The 13,041-nt window shown below is 41.6% G+C and overlaps 1 protein-coding gene and 1 long non-coding RNA gene across 3 annotated transcripts; one reads left to right on the top strand and one right to left on the bottom strand.

The window, feature by feature from the left end:
* Positions 1 to 6,070: 6,070 nt before the first annotated feature.
* LOC137046315 (uncharacterized) lies at positions 6,071 to 8,397 on the bottom strand. 2 transcript variants are annotated; one of them, XR_010898934.1, is made up of 4 exons: positions 8,258 to 8,397; positions 7,838 to 7,982; positions 7,544 to 7,596; positions 6,071 to 6,599 (listed from the first exon to the last, which is right to left on the bottom strand). It is a non-coding gene; the product is annotated as an uncharacterized lncRNA (long non-coding RNA). The 2 variants fall into 2 exon arrangements; XR_010898933.1 differs by lacking the exon at positions 8,258 to 8,397 and having other exon boundaries at positions 7,838 to 8,184.
* Positions 8,398 to 10,318: 1,921 nt separating this feature from the next.
* Positions 10,319 to 12,356, top strand: LOC137047073 (proteinase-activated receptor 1-like). Its single transcript, XM_067424615.1, has 2 exons — positions 10,319 to 10,754; positions 11,239 to 12,356. Exons 1-2 carry the CDS (start codon positions 10,319 to 10,321, stop codon positions 12,354 to 12,356), a joined length of 1,554 nt encoding a protein of 517 aa, XP_067280716.1.
* Positions 12,357 to 13,041: the final 685 nt, after the last annotated feature.

Below are 13,041 nucleotides of genomic sequence, written 5' to 3'. Positions count from 1 at the left end.
TCGTTTGACGACGCTCTCCTGTCTAGCGACCAGGAAAAAGCGCGGCCTTTTGCAGCCTACTCCGAGCTGGTCGACTTGCGAACGATTGGCCTTATGTTCCCTACGAATCGCAATCTTGTAAGCTTGATGAGAGATTCTAAGTGTGCTAGTGCGAATTGCACGGTGATAAGAAAACTGCCCTTTTTCAGCGATCTGCACAACTAGGTCTCCAGATCCTGAAAGCAGCCTTCTTCCGCCCGCCTTACTAACTGTGGAGTGCGGTTATTCCAGCATTCCGGTGATCGAAGACACACTGGCCTCTCATCTTTCAGTGGTGTTACGCCTAGGGCTGTAAGAGAGCTCCGCATGGCCAAGGATTTTAGCCTTACGGGCTACTAAGCACACCACACGCACGGTAGGGCGCTCGATGGCTGATCTGGTGGCCGCTGAATGCCACCTTTGGTTAAACCTCACTGAGATTTGCGACAAGGAGAAGGTTTTCCTCCTCAACGCGCTCTATTTCTCAGGAGGATTTATTTGGTGAGGACTGTCAACACCAAAGTGGTTGACAAGTTCAGAGTAGCGGTGGTTTCAGGCAGTTCATGCCTAGGAGAACTAAAGTTTCTTCTAGCACCTCTCCTTCCCAGCCTAGAGAGCGCCCTCCATTCAAAAATGCTTTTTTCAAAAATACATTTTAAAAGGTTAAAAAAGAAATTGTACTCCAGAAGTAGGATTGACCAGAGTCATCCCCCACCTACCACGGTTTGGGGAGCTCATGGTCGCCCTTTCCACGACAAAGACCTTATCGGCGCCTGCAGATGAAGCAGCCTGGCAGTAGCTTTCCGCTCCTGCTCCGCCGAGTTGTTCCTGACCCTCCGGGCAGGAAAAAGAGTCGCGCCAAACGTTTGGGGCTGGGTCAGACTGCGCAAGGGTTTTTTTTTGCCTGCCCCTGGCAGCTCTCCGAGTCCACCCCCTTCACACTTGCCGCCCAGTGCATCTCGAGGGGCGGGGTCGGCTCAACCTCTCGCCACTCCCACGCCAGGGAATGGAGACGCTTTAGGCTTTCTCCGTCGGATCACATTTCCATTGCCTGTTTTCTAGGAGAGACGGTCTGTTCTCTCCAGTGGTGAGTGGACCTTACATTTCTCACTCAGGTCATCGCAGGCTCCTTGCCACATATGGACGCAGTTGGCTTTCCGTTGCAGCCAGACGATCCCTCCACGGAGCCCCAGATCGGCACCCTAATCAGGTATGCCCACTGCACTTCACTACTCCTCATTTCGTCCAAGAGTGGAAACGTCTTCCAGGAGTGTCACCCTGGGTGCTTCACACGATTCAGCTGGGCTACACACTGTTCAGTGGGGTCCTCCATACTGTAGTAAAACAGTGCCCCAGAGACTTCTGTTCTACAGCAGGAGTTGTCCTCCCTCCTTCTCAAGAGAGCGATGTGATGAAGGACGTAGAGCGAGGATTTTTCAGCCGTTACTTCTTGGTTCCAAAGAAGGACGGCGGTCTGCGGCTCATATTAGACCTCCGACGTCTGAACTTTTCCCTCCTCAGAGGGAGGTTCAAGATGTTGACACTGAATTCTATCATTGCCCAGGTTCGTGCAGGGGATTGGTTCATGTCGATAGACCTGAAAGATGCATATTTCCATATTCAGGTCATTCAGCGACACAGGAAGTTCCTCAGGTTTGCCTTCGGTTTTCCAATACAGGGTGCTCCCCTTCGGCCTTGCTCTGGCGCCAAGGACGTTCACTTAGTGTGTGGATGCTGCTCTGGCCCCGCTAAGGCTCCAGGGCATCCGCATACTCAACTACCTGGACGATTGGCTCTTATTGGCCCAGTCCAGAGAGATGGCGAAAGATCACAGAGACTCTGTGCTTCGTCACGTCTGTTCCCTTGGCCTAAGAGTGAACACCGTCAAGAGTGTGCCCTTACCATCCCGACCGACCACCTTTGTTTTAGGGGTCTGTCTGGATTCCATGTCAATGCAGGCCCATCTGGCTCCTGCCCGGATTTCCAGTATCAGGACATGTCTGGCCCGCTTCAAGCCCAGCCCTGTGAACACTGTTAAGAGTGTGTTCTTACCATCCCAACAGACCACTTTTTTAGGGGACATGGTGTTTGGCCCACAGTAGAAATCCAGTCGACTGCCCTATTTGTTCAGTTCTTAAGTTTCTGCAGGAGAAGTTTGCAGCCGGGGCGGCGGCTACTACACTCAGAGTGTATGTAGCGGCTATCGCTGCTCACAGGGAGTTGGATGAGACCCTTTTGGGAAGCCTTCTTTAGTCTCCTCTTTTATGAGAGGGGTCAAGCGCCTGAGGCCAGTTCGCTCCCCTGGTGTACCCTCTTGGGACTTATCTATCGCCCTGGAGTAGAGTTTAGATTCTCTGCCCCGGTCGGGCCGAGATTTCCCGGCACTATCCTCGGGCCGGGTAGGGCTGGGCCCTTGATCAAGCGTTTTTTTTAAATTTATCATTAGCCTACTTTACTAGTCTAATTGGGTGGGCAGAAAGCTATGCCATAATCAGAAATTATATATATTTTTAGCAAAGTAAAAACTAATACAACAACTAAGAAACAAATGTGTAGGCTAAAAAGTTGCACAAGTCAGGATTAGAGTAAAAATGCATGTTAAACTCACAGCTCTTGCAGTGATGGAGCGCAGCATTATAAACAGAAGCTGCTCGCGTGAACACTGCACTTTGCGTAATTAAATATCTTTGAATCGTTTCGTTTAAAAGTGGACATTTAAAGCTTTCTATACACATATTTCTCATGTCTGTGAGGCAAGTAGCCTGCTGAGTTTTGGTTTATTTATGAGACGCGTGCTCCAGTGCATGAGCAATTAAAGCCATCACTCCTACGACTTCATGTCACGATTATAGTCTGCTATTTGCTTTTTATTTATTAAATCCAGGCAATTGGCCTAAGAATTTTTTTTATAAAATTACAATTAAACAAAACAAAAGAAATGCTTTCTACAAAACAAAACTTAATATTTAACTAAATATAACCACCAAAATAATTTCTGACCCACTCGCATCTTTTCACTTATCATTATCAAATTAAATGTAAAAATAATATTATAATATTTAAACATAAATATGAAGGAAAAAACACATTGTTTAATGACTACAACAAAGTAAGCTACAGATAAATGTCTGAGCTGGATTTGAGCAAACATCAGTTCACCGTTGAGCGGTTCATGAGCGCGCGACTGCGGATTATTGAGCGGAGTCAAGTCAACTTTATTTATATAGCGCTTTTACAATGACGATTGTTTCAAAGCAGCTTCAAAGTGTTAAACAGGAAAATATTGCAACAAAATTTGTTTCAGCTGTACAGTTGCTGTGGAGAAAACAGATGTTATCAGCTCATTTAAAGGGGTACTTCAGCGCTGGGAAGATGAATCTGTATTTAAACTGGGTCATTAATGTAGTAGCAATGTGAAACTATTTTTGAATTTGGTGCCTTCTAGACTGAGAAAAGACAGAAAATGTATTTTTGTCTCATGGGGATGAAAGACTACAATTCCCAGAATGCTTCGCTGCCCTGTGAGGCCATTCCCAAAGCCACTGCTACTGGATTACAGTGACTGAGTTCAGAAAGTACAATTAAATACTGAACGTGTGTGTTCAATATAACGATCGAGTTGCCTCGTGAGTCTCACAGCACTATCTCAGATTAGGAATCAGATTACATTTAACGTCATAAATGAGCTGATGAGCTCTCGTGATGAGAGCTGAGGTAATCGCGACCACATTCGCGGCATACATTCACAACGCGTTTTCAGTTCATGCCTTTGGAAGCTTAACATTCATAGAAATTAATTTGAGAGGTTTAAACACTTACATTGCTCAGCATCCGTTTAAATTAATGCCTGTAGCTGAGCTGTGCTGTAAGTGTGATCTCCATTCCCCATGCGCGAGTTGAAAACATGAGGAAATGGCTCCTTCTGCTGGCTGTAGTCTTAAGCCTCTGGGCAAACATTCCTAAGGTGACGCAAATATCGTCAATTTGCGTCACAAGAGGAATTTTTCCAGAAATAAAATGCATAAATCTCTTGTCTCAGGGGGATATGAGGGGGGAAAGCACAATCATTTGAATATACTCCAGGGTTTCACCCATGTATTGAAAAATGGTCGGGTATAAATCGGGCTTGGGCTCATAATTACAGTTAATGTGTCGGGCCGGGCCGGGCTCAGACACAACGTGCACGGGCTCGGGTATGGTCGGGCTTGATTTTTTTGAGCCCGATCTAACCTCTATCCTGGAGGGTTTGACAAGTGCTCCCTTTGAGCCATTAGAGGCAGCTCCGGAGCGCGTTCTGACTCTTAAAGTTGCTCTTTTATTGGCTCTAACTTCTTTAACCTGTTAAGCTGATTTCTAAATTTTGAAAAAATCCTAAGAAATGTATACTCAGACTAAAACAAATACAGTTTGTGAATCCTTTGCACTAAAAGCATAATTATGGTCTCATTTGAAAGCAGACACCTGGCAGTTTACTGTAAAGTCAAAATGATAATATTTTTTATAATAAAAAAAAAAGCTATAATAAGCTTCAAAGTTTTGTAAAGTTATTAGAAATGTATTTGTATGATATATCTTTATGAAAATAAAATTGAAGTGGGCCTTGGAGAAATCTAGAAATGCACTACAGCTAAAGCCACAAGTCTGACCATGTTATATTTCAGATCTGAAGATGATCAGTCTAAAACTCTGAATTTTATTAAACGTTTTACAAGATCGTTTCATGTGATTTTATTTTGAGATATCTCTGAAATATCAACTGATGTTTATTGCCACATCTTCTCAGCTTTCATTCTCTATTTTGCCTCTATTGTTTAGAGGTGCAAACTGCCCCATTCAGTTTGTCTCCCCAACACATATTCACACTTCTGCGGACTGGTTATGGCTCTAATTATTATTCTTTTGTCTGCATTATAATTACTAACGATTCTCTATTCAAACTGTTCTATTCAAACCTCATTTCTAAATCAAACCTCTCACTTTACCCTCACTGAGACTCTATTGAATGCATTTCGTCCAAATAAGCATTTCAGTAGTTTTACATTTAGAAAATGTTCATAAAAATAAAGTATTTACTCAGTGGCAGGTGCATCTAGGGCAAGCTAGCATGTTAGCTTAGCACACCAGCAAAACAACAATTTATACGATTAAAATCATGTTTTATTCAAAACTTGCTTCATATCACTTTATAATTTATAAGTCGAGTGTTTTATATAACAATATGTGATCTCATGTAGCTTCGGGTCAAAAAATCTGACAGAAAATATACAATGCTAAAAGCTATGTGGAATAGCATTGCATTATAAATATCATCTATTATGAAACCACCCAACATGGCATAAAGAACACAGACCAACCATATATTGCCGCGATTGTGTGTTTATTGTCTTAAAACGTGTCTATCTGCATAAAATAGCCATCTGACGATCGCTAGAAAGCAGCTTTGGTCATGTCAGATACTTCCTGAATGTCACATGGTGTGTCTGTTCTTCATCTGTTCCATAGGGGAGTGAATTTTCAGTAGTACAGCTTTCCAGCGCCCTCCGGCTGCCAGAATGAATTGAAAACACAGCATATCACAGTCTACTGCTCTGAGACAGGTCTAACTGCAGAACCGCAGAACCCATATACGTCACTCACAACGCTCTGAGGACAACAGCGCCATGCCACAGTCTCATGCCGGAAGTGGGCGGAGCTGATTTATCTTCGCATACATTGCTCTATTTGGAGCGTTTCAAGCCCAAATTTTAAACGATGTTAATAATGTCAAGTATTTAATTAATAAGTTCTAATTGAAGATAGATAGAGAGATGATAGATAGGCTAGATAGATACTCACTCATAGTTAAATCAAATAAATATGTTTTAAAATAAACAATACTGGATATTAATACAACATAAAATAATTTACGTTAAAAATGTATTTATAAAAAAAATATTGTAACGTTTTTAAAGTAAAAAGTTGCTATTATTTTTTATTTATTTATATTATGTCTTAAATATTATATTAGATAAACTGAACACAAATCTTAACACACAAAAAATGAAAACAAAGATTGAGCATTTGAACATTTATTTTTATGACACAATATATTTGTTTTTTACTCAAGCATCTCAGAATAAACCTTTTTTTCATAGTACATAATATATATTACACAATTCTACACTGTTATGCATGATTCAGATTAATCAAACAAACCCCAAAACACACAGAAATTGTTTAATTTTATAAAATGTTCCTTAAAAATCCCCTTAAGTAGCAAAGGCATCATTTACTAGCTTGGGTTTGCTTTAGAAAATACACAATCAGACCAAGGGGAATAAATTGAGCTAAGTTGAAAGTAATTGCACAGCAGGTACATGACAAATTAAATTTAAAATAGATGTAACCTCTATAAACATTGACAACTGTCTCTTTGGCCAGCTGTCGGTCAACCATTCAGCCTGTGAAAGTTGAAGGGCTTTTTCCTAGTCTTCCACTTTCAAATTTCAGAAATCAGGGCTCTTCCACTAAACTGTTGAAAACTTTTGGTTGTTCCACAGTCTTTACACTGCAGTGCAGAGGTCTTCTGTGATCCGTGGCTCCTTCATGAGACAAGGGTACAAACAAATAGGATGAAATGTTGGAAGTGTTTTAACAATATCGTGTGTTGAAGTCAGGATGTAGCATGTATAATAAAGTTGTGAAATTCAATTTCTCATGTCTAAATTTCTGACATAAATGATACCCTGTCACAATCAAATTAATTAACCATTTTCAGTTCAAAATGTATACAGAAATTAAAGGCAAGCACTTCATAGGGCTTCTCACACTGAGCTTATCTTCATTCTAAACACACCTTTAACCTCGGGTAAAGTAACATTTCACACTTTTATATTTACGTGCTTTGGACAGTCACTGAAACACTGTGCACTCAATATAAATAATAAAGTCGGCATTGAAGAGGAAAAACATCAAATGCAAACAGAAAACGCAATTGCAGCGAAGAAGAGACCATTTAAATTATTGTATAGTCTGAAGTGTCCATTCAGGATAAACTTGTAATACAAGGACATGCAAAGCTTGAGCATTTATGAAAACATATTGTGTGCAGTGCAGTGTCTGTCAGTGACCCTGATACTGCACATATGTTATCCCATGGTTTATTAAAGTACAGTGTGGAACGGCAGTGTATGAATACCCAGGATTAATTGTTCATCTCAGGTAAATGATGATCAGTGTGAAACATGAAGCAAGATAACCCAAGATTCTGTATACCCGGAGTTTACTATTTCAAGTGTGAAAAACCCTAATGTTTTTTATCCTAATGAAGGGAAGCTTGTATTTAAAAAAAAAAATTACCTTTTCCTTCTTTTTCTTACCATTAACATGACGATCCTACTGTCAATAGAGCCATCCAACTGTTGTGGGACTGTCTAAAACAATCGAACATTATAGAATAGAAGAACATTCCTGGAAAATGTGACATATAACAACACACTATCTGTATAAGTAGCTTATGTCTTTATTAGAGCCTTTTAAAACTAACCTTGTTTTTGATCAGCTTCCATTATCCTGGGTGACATTCTGATTGTCAATTTACTGCAACAAAATCAAACAGATATATATAATGCTTGGTTGTGTACTTCATTTAATTTTAATGGGACACATTCAAACACATAAAATAGTGTTTGCATTTTGTTAGCTTAAGCACTATATATATATATATATATATATATATAATATACACTTGAAACTTTTTTACCAACTAATTCAAAAGGGACAACAAATAAATACTATTTCTTGCTACTGTGTATAAACAAATAACTCAAAACCTTCATACCTCCATGGACAGCTGCTTTTTGAAGTGAATTTGAAGGTGTACTGTGCCATCTGGTCAGTTTAAAACACTGGGCAGTAGAAACTGTTGCAGAATGTCTTGCATTGATGTACATGAAGTAAAGCTGATCCTCTCCAAATCGTAATGCCTCAATAAATTAGTGGGAAAAACACATAAAACACTGGTCAGTATCAGATAAAAGCAAATAAAAAATACGGCGCCAACAACAAAATAAAATCACAAACAATTATGTTACTTAAACCAAGACCATATCAACAGACGCGATAGACATCGTAAAGCAGAGCACATTAGAAAAAAATAGAGCCACGTTCTGTAAAAAGTGTTAATACAACAACGATGGATCAAATACACAACACAAATAAACTTGATAGATTAAAATCACAACACAAAACAGCTGTTTACCGTGTTCTCTTCTTCCGCCGTGCCGATTGTTTAGTTTTCGTGAACTCCGCCCACTTCCGGCATGAGACTGTGGCATGGCGCTGTTGTCCTCAGAGCGTTGTGAGTGACGTATATGGGTTCTGCGGTTCTGCAGTTGGTTATTATTGACTGCTCTCATAATCACACATCCGCGGATTTTGGATAAAGATTGAATAAATAATACTTCTCTGTATAGAAATTTGACTCAAACATGTGAGAATCTATCAATATTTCTCCACATCTGCACACATTTGAAGTAAAAGCCCTGAGGGAAGTTGTTTTGTCGAGTGTCTTCATGACGACCAGAGAAGAGTTTTTTATGAATGGGAGCAAATGACGCGCATATTACAATCAAAAGGTAGCGACGCCCAAGATCATATTCATAACTCCTGGCACATATTAACACATTACGGTCATTATAAGACTTTGAGAATAAAACAGAGGTAACAAAATTAAACTTTAGTCTTAGATCTTTTTAATGATGTATAGTTTGTCAAGGTAATTACTTACATCTGATAGTAATTTTGAGCTAATTTAAGCAAAGAGAGTTTCAGCACGTCCTCGTCCTCGTGACGCTTATCAGGTTAAAGCAAGTGGGGGATTTGCAAGTCCTCTCTGTTAGCGAGGCTTGCTTGGAGTTTGCACCCAGCCTTGTTAAGGTCTCTCTGAGACCCAGGCCGGGTTATGTGCTGAAGGTTTTGTCCACATCCTTCCTCTCGCAGGTCACCATCCTCTATTTTTTCCACCCTCTGCCTTTTGTGTCATCGGAGGACGAGAGGTTACATTTGCTCTGCCCAGTTAGGCCATTGAAGCTGTATGTTGATCGCTCGGGTGGTTGGAGGAAGTCTAATCAGTTGCAGGTGTGTTTCGGAGCCGGCTGCCGTGGTCTTGCTGCGTTGAAGCTGAGAATTTCACATTGGGTGACGGAGGCTATCTCTTTAGCTTATGAGATGTGCGGAGTTCGTTCACCTCTGGGCATTAGAGCACACTACTAGAGGTGTGGCCTCTTCTCTGGCACTCTCCAAGGGGGCTCTCTTAGAGGACATTTGTGTCGCGGCAGGATGGTCCTCACCGCATACCTTTGACAAATTTTATAGTCTAGATCTTGACATGGCTCCGGTTTTGCATGTTCTGTCAGCTTAATCCAGCCGTTCAGGTCTACCTGACGTTCGTGTCAGATACGGCAGCTCTCTAGCTTGGCGTGTGATGTATACCGTTCCCTATATGCGTCATTATGCAGCGTCAAAGTGAACCTATGAAAGAGAACGTCTCCGGTTACTCACGTAACCTATGTTCTCTGAATAGGGAACGAGACGCTGCGCATGCTGCCAAGCTCCCCGCACTGCCGACAAGCCGTCTTACCCCATATGCGTCATTACGCAGCGTCTCGTTCCCTATTCAGAGAACACTTACGTGAGTAACCTGAGACGTTTCAGTAGCCCTACTATAGTTTGCTTTGGATAAAAAGAAAGCCTTTTCTCAAATGTGTCCAGGTTCTCTCAAGGGCTCTCAAATCAAACGAGTCTTCCTTATTTTGGCAGAACGTAGACGTTTATCAATTCTGAAACTCTGTTAGGTGAAAACCATGGACGTAAAACAAATTTTTACTCACTTAAATTAAATGGTGCGGTTCATTGACATTTTAATGACTTTCAAATGGTCAGGAATTGGGTTTCCATACATTTATATTTTCCTGATTTCAACACCATTGGAAGTACATAAAGCAAAGCCTGAAAGCTTCACAAGCCCTAGATACAATATAGCTGTAGTCAGGTTCGTGGTTTTTAACTCGCTTGTGGGGAAGGAAGAAGGCGGGGTCGGTATGGCTGGGACTAGCGAAACTTTATTTCTCAAACACAACGTGTAAACACAAACATGCACGAGGGCGTAAAACTCTTCAGTACCACTCGGTATCGTCTCAGGCTCAGGGGTGTCCGCCTAGTCCCAGTCCAACTCTCTCTCCCTCTCTCTCCCAAATAGGAGTAATATTTGTGCTATTTGGTGGAAATAAAATATAGCTGCAGAGACATCAGCCAAGTTTTAATGCTTAACTTTCCAGATGGCAGAGGAGACAGTGTCACAGACGGCAGTGAAGGCGCTCTCACAGACGTCAGTGGAGACGGTGTCACAGACGGCAGTGGAGGCGGTGTCACAGACGGCAGTGGAGGCGGAGTCACAGGCGGCAGTGGAGGCGGTGTCACAGACGGCAGTGGAGGCGGTGTCACAGACGGCAGTGGAGACAGTGTCACAGACTGCAGTGGAGGCGCTCTCATTGACGGCAGTGGAGGCGGTGTCATAGACGGAAGTGGAGGCGCTCTCATTGACGGCAGTGCAGGCGGTGTCATAGACGGAAGTGGAGGCGCTCTCATTGACGGCAGTGGAGGCAGTGTCATAGACGGCAGTGGAGGCGGTGTCACAGACGGCAGTGGTGGCGCTCTCATAGATGGCAGTGGAGGCGGTGTCACAGACGGACGTGGTGGTGAAGAATTCTTTGACATTTTAACTCGAAATAAGAAAAAAATGCTAAGACTGTAGTAAAGAACTGTACTGTAAATATATATAATGTTATGTGGGGTAACTGATTGTGTGTGTGAATGTCATTTTTATAATATATTAGAAACATCTCAGGGGTCTCTTAATAATTCTCTGGTGGTATTATGAGAGCTTTTACTAATGGTCTTTTATGTTGATTACAGGTTTTCCTCGTTATGAAATATGGATTAAGACCCCTCACTTAGGTAACATGCAACACAGTCTCATCACAATTTGTAACTTTGTGTTTTGCAAAATTTGTGGCTTCTTTGCAAAATTCATACAATTTCATTCATACTGATTTTTTAAATATTTTTCCACTTACACCCCAGTGATAGTAATGTTTAGGGGTGGATCTCATGCTATTTTTTTCTAATAATTTGTATGTTTTAGTAGTACATGACCTTCATTGTGTTTTGTGCTGGTTACAGATAGTATCAATACCGTCTTTATTGCATATGAGGAAATCCCTGAAATATCCCACAAGATATTGCAGATATTGAACTACTCGAAAATCCACAAGACATCGAACACGTCCGTGATCCATGAGATATTAAACAACTCTGTAATCCACAAGACACTGGGCATCTCAGTGAAATCTGCTGTCTTTCTCAAAGGCTTGATGGTCACACGCATTATGCCGTCGTTCTACATCTTCATCATCCTCATTAGTTTGCCCCTGAACGCTTTGGCCTTGGTGACGTTCACCTGTAGGATTCGAGAGAAGAAACCAGCTGTGATCTACATGTCTCACCTGGCGTGTGTGGACCTGCTCTTCACCCTGCTGCTGCCTCTGAAGATCCACTACCAGCTGAACGCTTCAGATTGGGTGTTCGGTGAGGTGGCGTGTCGTGTGCTCAGTGCAGCTTACTACTGCTACATGTACTGCTCCATACTGCTGATGATGTGCATGAGTGTGGACAGACTGCTGGCCGTGGCGTTTCCCATCACCTCTCTAACCTGGAGGAGCCCAAGGAAAGCCACGTGTGTGTGTGTACTGGTCTGGCTGCTGGCGCTCGCTGGTACGGTGCCACTTCTCTCAATGAGACAAACGCTCAAGGTTAATGATGTGGGCGTCACTTGTCATGATGCACTGCTCCGTAACGACCCTTCAGTGCTGTATTATGTGTACCTGTTCTACATCCTCTCCTGCCTCTACTTCTTCCTGCCAATGCTTGTCACCTTAGTGAGCTACTTTACTATCATATATGTACTCAGTGTAAAGTCTAATCGCTTGGCAACATCATCATCATCATCTTCAGGCAACCGAAGGAGAGCTGTGATTATGGCTATTGCCGTGCTGGTTGAGTTTGTGATGTGTTTCGCTCCAACCAATGGCATCCTGTTGTACCACTGTGTTCGTTTAGCTACTGGAGGTGAGGGAGATTCATCATATGTTTCTTACCTGTTGGCTGTGTGTTTGGGGAGCGCAAGTGTTTTTCTGGATCCTCTTCTGTACTACTATGGCTCGTCTCAGTGCAGAAAGCAAATCAGATCTTTGTTTTGGTGCAGAAAGGCAAAAAGAGGGAAAACATCTTCAAACACATAAAATGCTCTTACAGCTGTATCAAATAAAACAAAAATGAAGTGGATCTCTATTACAACAACAACTGCCATATTCTTGCTTGACAAGTTTACTGTGTTTATCTGCCAGTAACCAATTTAGAGTAAGATGTTCATTTTCCCTCCATGCACTCATATATTATTCTATTTACTACTATATCATGCCGTATATTTCCAATATATACAGTAGCTACTGTCTTATGTCAGTGAAGTTTTTAAAGAAGAGTTTGTAATATTATCTGTATATTATCATGCTTTAAGTTTGAAGGAAGATTAGCTGTGGGTATAACATTGTTCTGCTAGCATGTTTAACAAAATACCAAGGTACTTCAACAAAAACCTTTATTTTGTCAAACAATTTTTTTTTCTTTATTTTACAACAATAACCAATGCACCACAAAAAAAAACATTACAACTAAAATGTGATGCTTACAGCAGTCAAAACTAAGTAGGAAGTATTGAATGAGCTCAGCATATCTGCGGCCACAGGGCATCACTAGATACTCACACTGCTCCGGTGAGATCTTGGTCCACTCTTCTTCCAGTCTCTTCCACAGTTCGGTAACTGTAGTGGGGTTCTTAGCCATTTCATTATTTCAATGTTTTCACGTTCAAGGAACTGCTTTACCCGTTTTGCAGTGTGATAGGGGGCATTGCCTTGCATAAAAATT

The sequence above is a fragment of the Pseudorasbora parva genome, chromosome 18, assembly GCF_024679245.1.
Source record: "Pseudorasbora parva isolate DD20220531a chromosome 18, ASM2467924v1, whole genome shotgun sequence".
NCBI classification, from domain to species: domain Eukaryota; kingdom Metazoa; phylum Chordata; class Actinopteri; order Cypriniformes; family Gobionidae; genus Pseudorasbora; species Pseudorasbora parva.
The sequence above is the reverse complement of the archived record's forward strand: the minus strand, read 5'-3'. Positions and strand labels throughout refer to the sequence as shown.

Excerpts from the sequence above, each read along its gene's own strand:
- LOC137047073 (XM_067424615.1), top strand. The coding sequence starts at position 10,319 with ATGCTTAACTTTCCAGATGGCAGAGGAGACAGTGTCACAGACGGCAGT. Across the intron at positions 10,755-11,238 it reads TGTCACAGACGGACGTGGTG|ATAGTATCAATACCGTCTTT; the intron begins GTGAAGAATTCT and ends TGCTGGTTACAG.